Source organism: Pelmatolapia mariae, linkage group LG8 (genome assembly GCF_036321145.2).
Source record: "Pelmatolapia mariae isolate MD_Pm_ZW linkage group LG8, Pm_UMD_F_2, whole genome shotgun sequence".
NCBI lineage: Eukaryota > Metazoa > Chordata > Actinopteri > Cichliformes > Cichlidae > Pelmatolapia > Pelmatolapia mariae.
In genome coordinates, this window is record NC_086234.1 from 28,873,695 (window position 1) to 28,892,564 (window position 18,870).

The window sequence follows — 18,870 nt, forward strand, 5'->3', positions numbered from 1 at the left end:
CATATTTACTCTGCTCTATTTGCTGTCTATTTGTGTCAGCATGTGCATATTTACCACAATGTTGCGTCAGTGAAGCACGCAGTCAGAGTGGCCTTGTCATCCTAACAGACCAGCACATAGTTATGTACCATGAACCTGACATGAATAAAAGTGCAGTTTGCTATTAATGAAAAAATAATATCTTTGTGTTAATTCGTTTTCATTTTTCAAAAGATACTGTTGCCATGTTGTACATGTTTCATGATGTTCACAGAGTTATTTTAAGGTAGTGATGTCAGTGCAGTCAGGCAGCACTGCAGCTACAGCAAGGAGCTGTGCAATGACTTAGAGACTTATAGTTGTTTCACATCTTATTGAATCAAAAAATAATAAACAAACTAGAACTCAAAGAATTGTTTTTAATTAGTTTTGGTCAGGCTAAAAGAATTAGCATCAAATTAAAGACTAATTAATGTTCACAGCTTGACTCTGGATTTACTTAGTATTGGAACCAGCTCTACAGAGGTCACACACCTCAAATCCTTTAAGCAGTTAAACGTACAAAATTTTCATTATTGATGAATATTAATCTTTGTCGAATCAATCAATCAATCAATCAATCAATCAATCAATCAATCAATCATTTTTAATGTTTTATAAAACACTATGATCTGCAGAAGGTCCTTTTTCACAGATATGAGTTAATTGAGCTGTTAGAAGAATGATGGGTAAGACAGTCTATTCCATGTAAATGATGTTATTTATTTGAAAGACTCAAATTAGTCTTAAAATCTCAATATTTCTAACTCTGACTTTGTGGACAATAATTCTCTCGGTCAGTTTTCTTGCACTGCTTCTGTCAGGCCAAGCAGGGCCAAAGTAAAGTGATCTCCCTCCTTTCATCTCAGACAATGTTGTCATAAAGCTCATCACCTGTCAATTAATATCCTTGTGGTCACAGTTAGTTAGTCCGCTATTGTCACTCTGTGCTTATTTCGGTCCCATACAAAACTGCAGCCTCTCTGTGTTTTGTGGGCGTATCAATCTCCTGTTAACAATGACTGGAGCAAGCAACTGCAAAAGATGAGTCTGAATGCTGTGTTTCGCATACATGTATAAAGTTTGGCACACACCTATAACTTCCCAAGATGCACAGATCTTTGAATGATGCCATAAATCAATGAGGAAGGCAGATGTTTTGAATTGAAAATGACATTTTGGCGCAGATTTGACCATTTACCAGATGTTATACTTTTGCAAACTCCTCCTACGGATTTTCTCAATTGTGATAAGGTTCCGCCCCTGAACACATTTCGGTTGGAATATGTACACACAGTGTGACCTAGCAGGAAAACGGAATTACATATTTTACACTTTGAGGTATAGTTTCAAGGTGGCTGATCCGAGCAACCTTAAATTTCACCAGGAAATCCTGAAGGAGTTGTTCTTACTTTATCTTCAAAACTGTGAGTTTTCACCAAAGAGTGTGAAGTGTTTAGATTTTTCACCATGAAGCAGGAAATTTCTATACAGTGGCTTGCAAAAGTATTTGGCCCCCTTGAACTTTTCCACATTTTGTCACATTACAGCCACAAACATGAATCAATTTTACTGGAATTCCACATGAAAAACCAATACAAAGTGGTTTACACGTGAGAAGTGGAACGAAAATCATAAATAATTCCAAACATTTTTTACAAATAAATAACTGAAAAGTGGGGTGTGCGTAATTATTCAGCCCCCTGAGTCAATACTTTGTAGAACCACCTTTTGCTGCAATTCCAGCTGCCAGTCTTTTAGGGTATGTCTCTACCAGCTTTGCACATCTACAGACTGAAATCCTTGCCCATTCTTCTTTGCAAAACAGCTCCAGCTCAGTCAGATTAGATGGACAGCGTTTGTGAACAGCAGTTTTCAGATCTTGCCACAGATTCTGGATTGGATTTAGATCTGGACTTTGACTGGGCCATTCTAACACATGGATATGTTTTGTTTGAAACCATTCCATTGTTGCCCTGGCTTTATGTTTAGGGTCGTTGTCCTGCTGGAAGGTGAACCTCTGCCCCAGTCTCAAGTCTTTTGCAGACTCCAAGAGGTTTTCTTCCAAGATTGCCCTGTATTTGGCTCCATCCATCTTCCCATCAACTCTGACCAGCTTCCCTGTCCCTGCTGAAGAGAAGCACCCCCCAGAGCATGATGCTGCCACCACCATATTTGACAGTGGGGATGGTGTGTTCAGAGTGACGTGCAGTGTTAGTTTTCTGCCACACATAGCGTTTTGCATTTTGGTCTCATCTGACCAGAGCACCTTCTTCCACATGTTTGCTGTGTCCCCCACATGGCTTGTGGCAAACTGCAAACGGGACTTCTTATGGTTTTCTGTTAACAATGGCTTTCTTCTTGCCACTCTTCCATAAAGGCCAACTTTGTGCAGTGCACGACTAATAGTTGTCCTATGGACAGATTCCCCCACCTGAGCTGTAGATCTCTGCAGCTCGTCCAGAGTCACCATGGGCCTCTTGGCTGCATTTCTGATCAGCGCTCTCCTTGTTCGGCCTGTGAGTTTAGGTGGACGGCCTTGTCTTGGTAGGTTTACAGTTGTGCCATACTCCTTCCATTTCTGAATGATGGCTTGAACAGTGCTCCGTGGGATGTTCAAGGCTTGGGAAATCTTTTTGTAGCCTAAGCCTGCTTTAAATTTCTCAATAACTTTATCCCTGACCTGTCTGGTGTGTTCTTTGGACTTCATGGTGTTGTTGCTCCCAATATTCTCTTAGACAACCTCTGAGGCTGTCACAGGGCAGCTGTATTTCTACTGACATTAGATTACACACAGGTGCACTCTATTTAGTCATTAGCACTCATCAGGCAATGTCTATGGGCAACTGACTGCACTCAGACCAAAGGGGGCTGAATAATTATGCACACCCCACTTTTCAGTTACTTATTTGTAAAAAATGTTTGGAATCATGTATGATTTTCGTTCCACTTCTCACGTGTACACCACTTTGTATTGGTCTTTCACGTGGAATTCCAATAAAATTGATTCATGTTTGTGGCTGTAATGTGACAAAATGTGGGAAAGTTCAAGGGGGCCGAATACTTTTGCAAGCCACTGTAACTCAAAGACACCTTGTTCAGTCTCTCCCAAACGTCACAGTCCTGATGAGAGCGCTGGACAAATTGATATGCCAATTGTCAGCATTAGTTAGTACCAACTTGTGGGAACCAGAAATGTCATTTTTTTAAATGGTTGACAACATCCACCTCAAAATCAATCTGAAAGAACATCAGACCTTGATGAGTTTAGCGGGATTTTTTTTTTAAATGAGGTCTCTGTTCTGCCTGCTCATCAGGAACAGGAAACTCAGAGTTGCAGATCTCAGAGTTAGTAAACCCAGAGTTTATTTTCAAAGTGATTGGCCCTGGAATAGGGCCCTGACTTCAGTTACTTTGTTTAGTTGTAGTTGCTGTTTGTAAACTTTTTCCACCTTTTCTCCTAAACTACTATTTAAAGCATTTTAATAATAATAATAATACATTTTATTTGAAAGCGCCTTTCAGAACACTCAAGGACACTGTACATGGTAGAATAATAAAAGCAACATAAAAGCAAGCAGTTTATACAATCATAAAAGCATAAGACATAAAACAAATTTAAAATAGCAGAGTGGAGAGGTTATGTGGGATAAGCTATTTTGAACAAGTGAATTTTGAGTTGGGACTTAAAGAGAGAGAAGGAAGAGATATTTCTTAAATCAGGAGGAAGGGAATTCCAGAGTCGAGGAGCAGAGCAGCTGAAAGCCCTGCTCCCCATGGTGGCAAGACGGGGGGAGGGGACAGAGAGAGAAAGGGAAGAAGAAGATCTAAGTCAGGGGTCCCCAATCCCAGTCCACGAGGGCCGGTGTCCCTGCAGGTTTTAGATGTGTCCTTGATCCATCACAGCTGATTCAAATGGATAAATGACCTCCTCAACATGTCCTGTTCTCCAGAGGCCTGGTAATGAACTAATCATGTGATTCAGGTGTGTTGACCCAGGGTGAGATCTAAAACCTGCAGGGACACCGGCCCTCGTGGACTGGGATTGGGGACCCCTGATCTAAGACATCGAGATGGGGTGGTGATCTGAACCAGATCAGAGAGATATGGAGGAGAGTGTCCTGATTCGCAATTTGAGGAAAAGACAAACGACTGCAGAGTCCCAGTAGATGTCAAAATAGTGATTTTATTACGCACATATATATGTGGGGAAGATGAGCATCATTACACTTTCAAAGCCGATCTTCCCCGAACAAAAACAAGGAGTGGTATATATAACAGTTGATGACGAATAATATGCGTCAAAACAGTTGGATTTACTGGAAATCTAAGTATCAATTCTCGTAATCTAAGAACACTCCAGTACATCGGACCCTTGACACCCTTTACTCCCTACTCCAGATGTTCTCTGTTATTGCTAAACGGTCACGTACACTGGACAAGTCACGTAGCAGTTTTGAGCAAAACAAGTTAAGAAACTGTGTGTGTATGCACAGGCCCTGCAATGTGAGTCTTGTGTGTCTTGCCCTCCATGAACCTCTTCTGAGTCACCTGTTGCCGGGCAGATTCCCCTGCAGCAGGCTGTGCTGGGCCCACAGGCCTCCATGCTTTGATTTTATTATATGTGGTGTGTTATATTGTAAGCAGATATGGAGTCATCTTAACTTTACCTTAACTTTCTCACTTCCCCATAACTCCAACCCCTCAGTTAACAACTCTCTAATAAACAATATGGATTACATGAATGCAGTTAAACCTGCAATGAAAGATTATTATGCCATTATTATGTGATTAGGTTCCCCTTAAAATACACATTATAATATAACATCAACAGATTCAATAAATGCTTTGATGAAATGATAATGATAAATGATGCAACAGTGATAATACTGGTTATGAATAATAACAGTAACAGTAAAAAATATCCTCCTTTCCACAAGAGAGATGATGAATAGCCTTAAATGTGTACAAGAGTATTTTTGAAATTGATACGATATTTGACCGGGAGCCAATGAAGCTGCTGCAGGACAGGAGTGATGTGGTGGATAGAAGGGGTCCTGGTGATAATGCGGGCAGCAGAGTTCTGGACGCGTTGGAGCTTGTGGATGGATTTTTGAGTAAGACCAAAAAGAAGTGAATTACAATAATCAATCCAGGAAGTAACAAGGCTATGATTGATTGATTGATTGATTATACTTTATTCATCCCAAGGGAAATTGGGTTAAGGCTGCCAGCCGTGCCAGCGCCGTCTTACCCATCCGACCATACATACATTACACAAACATCACATGGGGAAGACAGGTCAGAGGGGTATAACATGGAAAAGCACAACATGAGGAAAGATAAGGAGAAAAAAATAACTCCCCCCAGACTGAGCTCCAACAGGGAGATCAGTTTGAGAACAGAAAAAAACACCTCTGCACATAGCACGTGAAAAAACTCTTAATACACCAAAGAAACACATGACAAGCAACAGGGGTGGGTAAAGGGTAAGAGACATCCAATGCAGACAGTACATCCGGGCTCCATGATCCACCGTCAGCATCGGAAGGGAATAAGCGTCGAAGGCGTTTGGAGGGGGGAGGGGGGATGAGTGTATATCTGCATGTGTATATGTCTGTGTGTGTGTGTATGTGTCCAGAGTTCAGCTGAGACAGTGTCCTTCGCCCTGCCAGGCTAAGTAAACAGTCTTCCAGCCAACCCAGGTGACCTTGCATAGAATGGGAAGAACAGTCTCAACACAGTCTGTTATCAGGGTGTTGTTGTTCAGCTCCAGCCTTGAGCCCACAGCTGGCGCCAAAGGGGTCTCCGCATAAAATGATGATGATTTTAACTTTAGTGCGAACAACTCATAAGAATTTCAAAGCTGTTCTAACAGTCCAACACTGGTCTCTCAATCTCCCGTTGGAGAGCCGTGAGCTTTCTATGATGTTATCCAAACTTACGTTCCGTGGTGTTGTCATTCTTGTGGTCAAAGAGCAGGTTCTGAGAACTCACGACCTATGGACAAGAATGGCAGCGGCATGTGGGGTGAGAAAAGGACGGAGACGATTAATGTTGCGCAATTGAAAATATGCAGACCGAGTAACATTATTAATGTGTGAATTGAAAGATAGAGTACTGTCAAGGATGGCACCCAAGCTTTTCACAGAGGAAGAAACGAAGACCGGCGAGTTATTGATAGTAACAGAGAAACTGTTGGTTCTGGATAATGTTGATTTAGTGCCGACCAAGAGAAGCTCGGATTTATTGTGTGAGGCATCCACACTATTGAGATCCTGTTTCTCTTTATTCTTTATCCTTTATTATTCTAGTTGCTCCGTTTTTTTGCCGCTTAACTACTCCCTCAGTTTTCAGCCGATTTTCACCGTTCAAACTCTAAACTGTTCTGCTACTTCTGCTTTCGACTGCTATATCTTTTGGTGTTTATTACTATTATACTTTTTAAAATATTACACTTTTTTCCTTTAATTTGTCCCATTGAAATGAATGGGAAGCTTCCACAATTCTGCTAAAACTTGCTTGGTTTTGAAACTTAACTACTTCCTCATACTTTCACCTAGAAACTCCATTCAAACTTTAAAATGTTCTCAAACTATTGGGCTATTCCTGTGTGATTCAGCTTTTTCAGACCTTCTACCGTTTTAATCTTATCTCTTTTTAAGTTTTCAGTTGCAAAATTGTGATTTTTCAGAAAATACATGCGTTGCTATGGTTGCTATGCAATTAACTCACAGTGAGCGCTGGTCTGTTCTGAATTTTCTCTTCATATCTGAACAACTTCTTGCTACTCGCTCAATTTCCACTCAACCCCCACAAATTATACATCAAAACGTAGGTATTTTTGCCGGCTTTCTGACAATGTCACTATCTTTATTGTGATATAAAATTACATATTACTCAACTTATATATAGTACTGAATGATGACACAAGTCTTGATTACTGGAAATTAGCTTCCTAAATGTCACACTGCTGCCTGCTAATTTTTGTAGTTAGCTTTGCCCCAATTCTCAATTATGTTGATCAATCTAATCCACTGACCTTCTTCTAGAACAGTGGTTCTTAAACTGTTCACAATGAGTACCACCTCATAAAATATATGGCTCTTGAAGTACCACCCTTATGACCAACATTAAAGTACAGTAGTATAGGGCTATTTAACACCACATACAGTTTATACAAGACAATTTTATTTCTTATATGAATGTTATTTATTTTAACTGTCATAAACAGGATGTGACAAGTGATAATAATAACAACTGTACTGCATTAAAACACTCACAGCAGGTGATGTTTAATCAATGTTTAAGTGATGATGTATGAACCCTGCTTCCGGGTCCAAACTATTCTGCATTTAATAAGGCTGTTGTGTTTTTAGCATGTTTTAATGTTTTGTATTTTGTCCTATTGTATCTGGACAAGCCCTTAAAAAAAGTCAGTGATCACTGTCGGCCTCTCTCGGTTTTTATCATCACTATTCATTTTAAAGCTCAGTTTTTAAAACCTTACATGTAACTATTGCCCAGCCCATGCAGCAGTATATTAATGACTAAGCTCATATTGCAGTTGTTCTCCTGACTGAAGTTTGGTCCGTTTACAGCATCCTGCCATGCGATTGCATTTGTCCCTAACCATCGAGAACGCTCACGTTAACTTTTATCGAGTGGAAAAAGATTAGTGTTCATCCTCCAGCTTCACTGTATTTATATTATGCTAACCATAGCTGTGTAACTAGCCACCACACAGAACATCATTAAATATACCAGCTAGCCCAACTTCAGACAGTAACCCTACAAACGTCACTGCTGTTTAGTTTTCTGTCTTCATTTATGTTGGAAGTGATAGCAGAGCTGTATGTTTTAATTTTTGCTGTGGTGGTTAAATTGTGGATTTTTTCGCTTCACGACCCTCCTCCGTAGTTCATGTACGTCGGAGCTTACTTCACTCCATTTGCTCTTCATGGAGTTTCAGCCGACGACACAAAATGTGGTGGCCTTGCTGGATCCGCTGTCCACCCGCCAAGTGATGACCCTCCTCCGGGATCCCCCCAGCCAAGGGAAATACACCGCTCTCAATACACCGCTGCTGCGGAGCTGCTCCCTCTCCGATGTAGAGCGGGCCGTGAAACTCCTCTTGCTTGTATCTCCCGCGCCCGCACCGATTCTCCCGGGAGCCTCCGACTCATCAATGGTGGCTGGGATCGCGGCACCGCAGAAAAGGGCTGTGTTTTTAACATCAGCGTGACAGCGCCGTGGTGCCTTTGCAGTTTTAAGCCCTAGGGAAACGAGACCACCAGCGCTCTGTAGTGGTCTGGCGATAAGGAAAAGCTGCTCTTCATAGAGGACTCGCACTTGGGGAAACAGTTTCTGGTTTACTTCAGCTCCCGGCAGAGCCTTGGGAACTCTCGTGTCGTCTTTGCATACATCCACAATGGCACATTATTTAATCCTAAAAAAAGTTGGAGATTTCCCGCGTACCACCAGAGAGGGCCCAAGTATGCGTACCACCGTTTGAGAAAGACTGTTGTAGAAGATCCTTTTTCTTCAAGATCCTTTAATATGCTGATAGAGTGATACTGAATAAAACATTCAGCACCTTCCTATTCAAAGGATACTTTTTATGTAACGTCACTCTCACTTAGTATGTGCAAAACAGAAGCAATTTAACTTTTTTTGCCATCTTTGACAAAACATAGATTGTGCATTTCTTTTTCAGGATCTAAAGAGAGTGCTATCCTTCCCCCCATACCCCGGGGATTACCTACATCCAGTGGTGTATGCCTGCACCGCAGTTATGCTGCTCTGTCTGCTTGTCTCCATCATGACTTACATTGTCCACCACAGGTGAGACCTTATTACAAGATAATTTCACACTTTTCATTGCAAAAAATATTCACATGCCTATATGTATGTTGTGACTTTATATCATAAAGGTGTCTGTATATCTCATAATGTTTCTTTATCTTCATCTTGTGTCTGTTAGAAGCAGACAGGTTTCAAGTACAAAGTAGAACTGAGTGGTGATCGTGGGCCAGTTCACTTCAATTTAAACCTCCCAAAATTTTTGTGTTGCTCTGCAAAAACAGCATATCAATTAAGATCAAGGAGCTGAAGCTGAAGGACAATCCATCTGCTCTGATACAAGGCTGGATTTTTCTATTAGAAATTGATAGGGGCTGTGTGGACTTTTAGAGATATTGAGTTATTTTATGAATGAACTGCACAGCCCATCCTGTTACAAAGGAGAAATTTATTACAAACACGTTTGGTTTATAAAACTAGTATTTGGCGCATTTGGTTCTGTCCTCATGACATAAATGACCTTATTTTATATAAAAATGTGCCATTACCTAATTCTAAAAACTTGTGTTACACAATTAACATTTTTCTACCATAGAAAGCAATTATATGTGTCAAAAAAATTTATTCATTACAATAATCACTGATTTTTTTTTTTTTTTTAGCACAAATTACTTAAAATGTCATGTCCCCAGGTCAGTTACCAATATCAAAAAATCAAAGAACTTTTTATGTTGTTTCTTACTATTGCATGTGTTTACTTATAATATTATGCACATGTTATTTTTTCCTCCCCAAATTTTGTCCCAGGTCAAAAAATAAAATCCCTCTAACTGACACCATTCAGTTCATCTTTAACACAATAAATCCCAACAGTACAGTCTCTTAATACCTAAAGAGGGTTTTGTGGTGGTACAGAATGTTGAATTCTAAGGACCAGATTTACTAATAAAACTGAGAACTTGAGATATCAAATGGTCTTTGATGCAGTCTGCAAGCAGCCAAAGCAATGAAAAGGTGCTGTTTGGTACAATGCTTTGTGATTGGTTTCTCCTAATGACAGTCAGCAAAGAAGAATATATATTTTTCCCTATTGACCAGATGTTATGTGGTGCTCACTGACCGGTCTTCAGGCCTTTGAGACTGAAGCCTTAGGTAACATATTCTTTTATATGTGGATTTAATACTTTAATACTTCTAAATTATAGTCCAAAGGTGACAGTGTGACTCCTGTGTTCATTCCCACAACCTTCTACCTAATTTAAGCTAAGACTGAATAAACACTATCTTTCTGATGTTGAACTTTTCTCCTTGTTTACAGTGTGATCCGAATCAGCAGGAATGGCTGGCACACACTCCTCAACTTCCTCTTTCACACAGGACTGACATTTGGTATTTTTGCTGGTGGAATCAATCAAATCAACTTACCTTTTGTGTGTCAGATTGTAAGTGTTGTGTTCTTGGTTTCTTACTGTGGTGATGTTTCAAAGTTCTGTTAAGGGCACTTAATTCTTAAAAGAATGTTAGCTTTTATTTATTTTTTTAATCTGAAGATATTGGTTATTTTATATTAGACTGGCTTCCAAATTGTGTGACTGAGTATAACATGAAAAGCCCTCTACTGTCAAACTCTGTGTAGACATCGGTTAAAGTCAGGTTAAATGTAAACACTTCACTTTATTAGGTACACATTGATAGCACTGGCTTGGATCCCCATTTTACCCTGGGAACTTCCTTAATTCTTCATGATTTCACAAAGTACTGTAATTATTCCTCAGAAATATTGGTCTCCATAGACATGTCAGCAATACACAGTTGCTGCAGACTTCTTGGCTACACAACCGCAATGTAAATCTCCTGTGTTCAGAGATGCTCTTCTGTATAACGTGGTTGTAATGAAAATAATTGTAATGATTTTTGAGTTACTGTACTTGGAGCTGATAGGAAGGCACACCTGCTCTATAAACCTCAGGGATGGTTTTATGGAAAAATAGACACATTGGCTGTAGCTTGCCAAGTGTTACGATCATCTCTCCAAAACTTTTATGGTTGAAAGATACAATAAAAGGGCGGCCTTATAGTTCCACCTCTGGTACTGAATATTTTTTACATTCAATATGAATGTAACTTTTTTTGATGAAGTAGCATAATTTAAAAGATTGTAGCTGATATAACAATGCCTCCCATTTAACGGCACACACAAATAAACAAAGTTATTTTTAGATCATATGTCTTCATGAACCTTCAAAGGTTCTGCTTCTGCACCGTTTTGCTGTTTTATCACCAAAGTGAATCATGAATTAATTATAATCACAATATGACTGAAGCTCAGTGCACGCATAGTAATGCGATTCTGGTTCTGGAGCTTTTAATTTATTCAGTCCTTAGACATTGGAACTGTTCAGTGCGCAGCATATTGAACACCTAATAGACTGCATTTTTGTTGTATGATGATTCCCAACTACACTCTTAAACTTACTCCAGTTCACTCAATTTTTATGATGTCTATTTCAACCTGTGTTAGGTTGGCATTGTGCTCCACTATGCTTCTCTGTCTACCATGTTGTGGCTGACCTTCACTGCTAGAAACATCTGTAAAGATGTTTCCAAAGACCCACTTCAGGCACAGGAGAGGAATAGGGCTTCCCAGACTCGTACCAAACCAGCCATCCTCAGGTAAGCTGTAAACAGGTGCCTGCGGGTACAAGCAGGGCTGAGCAATGTTCATCAGTCATCAGTATGTGAATGAATCATGACTGTCCTTGGGTCATTTTCTCACTTTTACATTTTTCTGACTTTTATCATAGCTAATTACTAATTTTTACAGTGTTGAGACAATTACTTCTTATCTGCTCTTGCATATTTGAGAATACTGTTGACAGCAAGAGCACTCAGAGAGTGCAACTCCCCCCAAAGGGCAAAGGCTTTACTAAAACTTCTATGTCTTATGATGTTTTTATTACAACATGCTGCCTGTTATGGCATCGCTGTGACATCACAGGGTGTCGTATTGAAAAAAGCTCTCTTTCACATAATACATTATTCAAAACATTTCTTGAAATTTTTCTAGAAATTTTGACCTGATTTTCACAAAAATTAAATACGCTCTAGTTGTTAGTGGTATCTAGCTTCACACAGTGTGTGTGTGTGGGGGCCTGGCACACACACACACACATCTGGAGTCAGGATGTGTTTGACCTAGTTCAGCACAGAGATGGAAAACAAGAAGAAGCAGTTAACCTGACTCAGTCCGACCTAGTTTGTACATCCCGCTTATTACCCTAAAGCAATTTTGAAGCTACGGGGACAGCTCTCTAATGGTACATAGACACATTACTGCTATGTTAAACTAAACACAGTGCTTGGCTGTCCTTATCATGGTAATGCTGTCATGCGAATGATTAGCAGATGGAGTCATTACCATTTTCACAACGTTCAGTATCCTGTGGAAAGCACAAAAACATCCAAAATGTTTTGCTAGCCATTCTGAACTAAGATGTTTATTATTATTAGTCCAGGTGTGGACAGCAGTCTAAGCACAGATGCCCAGGCCTCCTCTTCTCAGCCACATTCTTCAGCTCTTCCAGAGGACCACTCAGGTGTTTCCAAACATATTTTATTCTATTCCCGCCACATGTTTATCCTAGAGCTGGGCGATATAAGATTTTTTCATATCACGATATGTTTTTTTTAAATTTCAGGCGATAACGATATATATCACGATATAAGCCAAATAACTATATTTGTAAGATTTAAATGTGCTGTTGCTCACAAGTAAAATGTGAAATAATCAGCAGCTTGTTTTGATTTAAATATTTATTTCCCATAATAAGTTCAACAGGGTAGATGTACTTAAGGAACATGAGACTTCAGTTTCAGATAAATAAAGGCAAATATTGCAAACTACACAAAAGGCAGCCGCTAAAGCGTTTAAGTTTCAAAATAGAACAAACAAAACAGACTACTAAATTGTCAATTCCACTTAGAAACAAAATATTAATTCTAAAAATAAATCTTAGTTTGTTTTACAGAAGAACAGACAAAATTGACTAACTTTTGTCAATATCAAATAAACTGAGAACTAAAAGGAAATTCTCAATCTCTCCTTGTTGTATAGCTTAGCTTTTCAAACAGTTTTAACAGTGACTTTAGTCTGACAAAAGCCGAATGATGAATTAGCGCTTTCAGTCAGAGATTGAGCATGCACCGGTTTATTGTATTTCCAGACTTGCTTTCGGCACAATTTACAGTGCGCGCTACTCTGTTTTTTGTCAGACTTGAAATAGCCGAAATACCTTCACACTACGGAACTTCTATGGCCCTTCCGTTCGACAATCTCTCCGGCATTGGAACCATCATCGGTTTTTTCTTCGGTAACCTTCGCTCACGCTCTCGGTTGATTTTTCTCTAGTCGGCAAACTCATTTCCTTCATTACCTGGGCAACCCAGCTGCAAAAACAAATACACATGTGCGCCTTGGCACTTGTGCTGTACGTAACAAGTCACGTGACGTGACGCTGCGGCTGTGATTGGTTCGGCTCTGCGCTACTTAATTTGGATTGGCTGTTCTTTTTTTTTTTTTAAGAGGACAAGAGAGATGAGGCCTATCACAATAGTTTAATTTTTCTATCGAGAAAAAGTTATTTTGCAATACATATCATTATCGTTCTATCGCCCAGCTCTAGTTTATCCCAACGATCAAACCAGCTGAGAGACATAATCTCTCCGGTGTGTCCTTGGTCTGCCTCAGAGTTTCCTCTCATTCCTGAGGAACACCTTGCCACCTTGACTAGGATTCATCCCAAACTACCCTTTGCTGTGTAGGAGTTTTAGCTCTACCTTGAGCCCCTACCGCATGGCTGATCTCCTCTCACTATCACTGAGGGTGACCCACACTTTGCAGGACCTCCATTTTAGCCACTTGTGATTACCCCTGCCCTATACTCTCAATCTGTTCCTCAGCATGTGTTTCAGGTCCTTGGTGGGTGGGGCCTCACTTGGCAGTGCCACATGAGAAAACCTGTGACCCATATTTCATTGTGTCTCTCATTCTCCTACCTATGCATTGTGACTGGTCATGTGCCAGATGGGGGGGGGGGCATTTACAACGGACCTACCTTCAAAGTCATGTGCACCCACTGATCCTACTGATTTGCGCACATCATATTAGTTTCATATTTAAGTAATGTCAATTTGCTTAGTAAATAACTTTCTGTACACTGCTGAACAATGTGTCCAGCCTTTTGTCATGGTGTTACGAGCCAGGTTTGAGACACACTTGTGTTTTCAATGTTTTCAGTCAATACCCTCAGTATCCACATCACCTTAGATAAGGGTACAAATATCAATCGTCATTAAACACACACACACACACACACACACACACACACACACACACACACACACACACACAATTATAAACATATATAATATCTCTCTCTCTCTTGCTCTGTCTTTATAGACATACATATACATATTCAATTCAATTCAGTTTTATTCATACAGCTCTAAATCACAACAATAGTCCCCTCAAAGCGCAAATATTGTTGATCCTACAATAATACATGCAGAGAAAAACCCAACAATCATATGACCCCCTATGAGCAAGCACTTTGGCGACAGTGGGAAGGAAAAACTCCCTTTTAACAGGAAGAAACCTCCACCAATACCAGGCTCAGGGAGGGGCGGGGCCATCTGCTGCGACCGGTTGGGGTGAGAGATTGAAGACAGGATAAAAGACATGCTGTGGAAGAGAGACAGAGGTTAATAACAAGTGTGATTTAATGCAGAGAGGTCTATTAACACATAGTGACTTAGAAATGTTCAGTTTCTATGCCATATGTTAAAACAAGATCTAATTCTTCATGGTGAAATTACCATTCCAGTAATAAAATTTTTTTTCTTTTCAGATTTTATCTTGTAAGTGATGGAATCCCTATCATAATAGTTGGAGTTACAGCAGCATTTGGTATGGATAACTATGGCAGCAGAGATGATGCACTGTAGTAAGTATACTCAGATTATTATTTGTTGTTAAATATAGAACATTAAAAAAAAAAAAAAGATCTTTCTTTTTTCATTTTTTTAGTTGCTGGATGGCATGGGAACCAAGTCTGGGTGGTTTCTATGCTCCCATGAGTCTTCTGGTCTTAGTCATGTGTGTGTACTTCTTGTGGACTTACGTCCAGCTGAAGCGCCACCCAGAAAGGAAGTATGAGCTGCGGGTTTTAAGTGAAGAGCAGCAACAGCTGTCATCAAATGAGTCGCACCATCACTGCCACACTGACACTGGGTCTGCTGGGGACTGCCAGCCCTTTGCTGCTGGCGTGTCAGTTCTGGCCAATGAGCACTCTTTTAAATCTCAACTCCGGGCCACAGTCTTCACCCTCTTCCTGTTCCTGGCTACCTGGGCTTTGGGAGCATTGGCTGTTTCACTGGGACATTTCCTGGACATGATATTCAGTTGTCTCTATGGTGCTTTTTGTGTCACTCTGGGACTCTTCCTTCTCATCCAGCACTGTGCTAAGCGTGATGACGTGTGGCACCGTTGGTGGGCTTGTTGCCCATCCAGATCAAAGACAGAGGATGGGCCTGGGGAAGGACAGAGCCAGAGGCAGGAACCCCATCAGCCACACTGCCATTTGAATTCCCCACTCTCAGTGAAGCAGCAGATGCTTTCTCCTTACCCTATTCAGAGTTCTCACCACAGAACAACACCACCTCCCCAAAGCCCAACATTAAATCACACAGGTCCATGCTGTGTGGCTGTAATGACTCCTGTTAGCCCTTCCCCCATCTCACCTCGTGCTGACCAAATGCCTTCACCACGTCCACAGTCACTTCCCGATGAGCTCCCACATCCAGCTCTTCCCCTGCAGAGTTGCATTGCTGATAGAACAAAGACACGCTCTTTCAACCGTCCACGCCAATGCTTCCAGGATTACCATTCTCATATCACTTCCACCAGTATGGATGGGAGTGTGCACAGTACTCACCTGGACAGTCCTCATAATGTGCACCACATTGAAGCCTCACCACTGGTTAGTCCACACCCAGATCTCCAGCTTCCGTACATCAGCCCTCATTTAGATAGCCAACTTGTAGTGTCCTGTCACAGCTTGGAACGCCAGACCTCCTGCCACAGCGTGCAAGACTCGGTTGCTTCCTGTCACAGTCATGCCCAGAACATGCATGACAGTATCTCTTCCTGCCACAGCCTTCTTATGCCTTCTCATGGGGTCGACACCAGCCAGTGGCACATGTACTGCTCAGTCGATGACTCTTCCAGCACAAACTGTTGTGAGAGAGCTGATCCCGTCACCTTGCAGTATGAACAAGACCCTGACAATTTGAGCTGGATGTCAAAGACGGCAGACAAAGAAAAGATCTGTCTAGAGCTGGAACAGAAAGGTTTCCCAAGGAACACCCTACCTCGGCAGCATGGCACTGTGAACCGACGAGGACCCATTGGTCGAAACAGGAGTCTGCAGGAAGATAGCCTGTTTGGTTCAGATGCCACAGGAAACATACGGACAGGCCCCTGGAAGAATGAAACCACCGTATAGTCTTGAAATCCTTGGAGCAGTCAAACCTTCCAGCAAATGAGTTTTTGTTTGGGTCCCTTTGCCTACCAGGCCCTAAGACCACAGGTTGAGTTTTTACATCCCAGTAATATTTCAGATCTCTTTATGTCAAAGTTAACATTTTATTGTTTCAAAAATCAGATCTGAATAAACACACACACACACATATATACAAAATGATCAGTTAATGTTAAATATTTTTTCTGCTCCATGAAATTTAAATTGCAATCAGTATTATATATTGATCCTAAGGAGCAGCCTGAAAACATATCAGTGTTACTGAAAGAAGTTCACATTCCTCCTACAGTCCAAGGATATGCAGACAGGCAAAAAAACTCAGAAAGGCCAGTGAAAGTCATGCATCGACTAGACGTGATCAAAAAAGAACTGAAGGGTTATTTTTTGAATGAAACAGACCCAAACTTTGATACAAGACAGCGGTGATAGTAAGATTTATTGGATCAGTTCATTTACCACAGATATTGATTAAGAGACCTGATACAAGCAAAAATTTAAAAAGTGAAAATCCTTAGAATTCTTACCACTCAACAGATACTGTGAAATGTTTCAGAGCATAAAAACTTAACAATTCTGGAAGGTGTACATCTCTCAGTAACTTTACTGTTTGAGAATTCAACAATCTTTCTTCATTTTAAATTCTTTGAGTGCTGTGCCTCTTTTTAAAAACTGTCTCTTACTTGTTATCGTGTATGCCCTGCCCTTCCCAGGCGCCTCCAATCCTCCTATTGCTCTTGAACAGTTCAACTTTATTTATACAGTGCCAATTCACAACAACAGCTGGCTTAAGTCACTTTATATTGTTGTGTCTTACAATACAGATGTTTTTAATATTTTCCTTGTGATTGCTTTGGTTGCTACCAGATTGCTGTGGTCGCCTGTAGTTTGCATGCATCAGAGGTGAATCGTCTCCATTTCCAACGTGTGTTGCACTTTTCACAGTTTTACTACCACTTATATCAAGTACTTAGCAAGTGTTGGCAGACAGGTCTGGCTGTTTGGCGACTGTGGCAATCTGTTACTGAATAAAACATTTGCAAGGAGGCTTTTTTGTGAAGCACTGTATACCTCTTTGTGACCAATTTTAGCTTGTGAGAGCAAGTTAGTTCCCGCATTTGCCAAGTGGTCGGGCAATACACGACTGCGAATAACCTCTACTGGGAAATTTTGTCTAACAACCAAGGGATGAAAGGCAGCTTCCAATCATTCACTAGGGGTGTGTGACTGGGGCCTAAAGATGTGCAGTTTTGCATGGACACAGATATTAGTGCATATTGTATTAGAAGGAGCTTGTTTTTCAGAGTGCAAAGTGTTGTGAGAAAATATTTAATTGAATTAAGGTTGACTTGCAGAATTCAATTAATTTCATTCTAAAAAAACAGCACATAGTATTTCACTACTGATGTGGTGAAATAATAATAATAATAATAATAATAATAATAATAATAATAATAATAATAATAATAATGTGTCTGTGAGTGTTCATTCATTTGGAATAGAGTATAACTTCACTGAAATGAAATGTCTTTTCTCAGCAGTGCGCTTGCACAAAACACTTTTTTCACTTTTCCATTAGGATATTTTGGATTCATATATCCAATACCAGACAGAAGTTGTTGTTTTTTTTTAAGTACAGCTGTTACTGAGACTTTGTTGAGACTGTCTAATGTTCTTCTAATACAGGTCAGCTCTTACGCACAGATTTCAGGTTTATAGGATGGAATATGGTTTGCAGTTTTATAAATCCTGGGATTCACCCAAGTCTTAACCTATAGGACCACACGTAGTCCTCAGCAATTTCCATCAGAAAAGTTATTCCTTATATTATAAACATCCTTCAGCAGCTGTGGCTCACGAGGTAGGGTAGGTCATCTACCAATCAGAAGGTCAGTACCTTAATCATCAGCTCCTCCTGTCTGCATGTTGAAATAGGCAAAATAAGGAACTTCAAGTTGTCCCCTATACATCTGTGCGAGTGTGTGCGTGAATGTTAGACAGATTCTGGGTTAGATTCTGGGTTACAATCCCTGGATCTCCATGCATTCTGCATGGGGTTTCTCCCACAGTCGAAAAAACATGCTGTTTCCCTTGGCTTGACTGATACAGTCCCAGTGTGGGAGTTCATGAGGAAAGCCAAAGCCCTCAGTGTTTGTGGGGGCAAATGTTATTATAAAAACAAATTAAAGAAGATTCTTACCATTCTAAATCCTTTACAGGCAAATCACTGTGGAATTTGGAGAGGCTATCATCAACATCTTTAAACAAAGTGCAATATACAGTATTATGCAAAAAGGCAGTAAATGGTCAGTGATTGCACCTTTAAATACTTGGATCACTGGACAATTTTTTAAAGTTATATATTTGTTAATGTTATATTTCTAATTACACTTACAAGATATTTACACGTGGAAGCCCATGGAATCAGAGTGAGCATGTGTGTTTTCATGTGTGC

At 40.4% G+C, this 18,870-nt stretch overlaps 1 protein-coding gene across 1 annotated transcript in view; it reads left to right on the forward strand.

Annotated features, from left to right (window-relative positions):
- Positions 1–17,795, forward strand: part of adgra1a (adhesion G protein-coupled receptor A1a) — a 31,543-nt gene extending 13,748 nt beyond the window's left edge. Inside the window, exons 3-7 of the mRNA XM_063481757.1 lie at positions 8,735–8,862; positions 10,139–10,262; positions 11,342–11,493; positions 14,727–14,822; positions 14,906–17,795. Coding sequence (XP_063337827.1) covers positions 8,735–8,862; positions 10,139–10,262; positions 11,342–11,493; positions 14,727–14,822; positions 14,906–16,382 — 1,977 coding nt within the window. The 3' untranslated portion in view covers positions 16,383–17,795. The remainder of the gene's footprint in view (positions 1–8,734; positions 8,863–10,138; positions 10,263–11,341; positions 11,494–14,726; positions 14,823–14,905) is intronic.
- Positions 17,796–18,870: the final 1,075 nt, after the last annotated feature.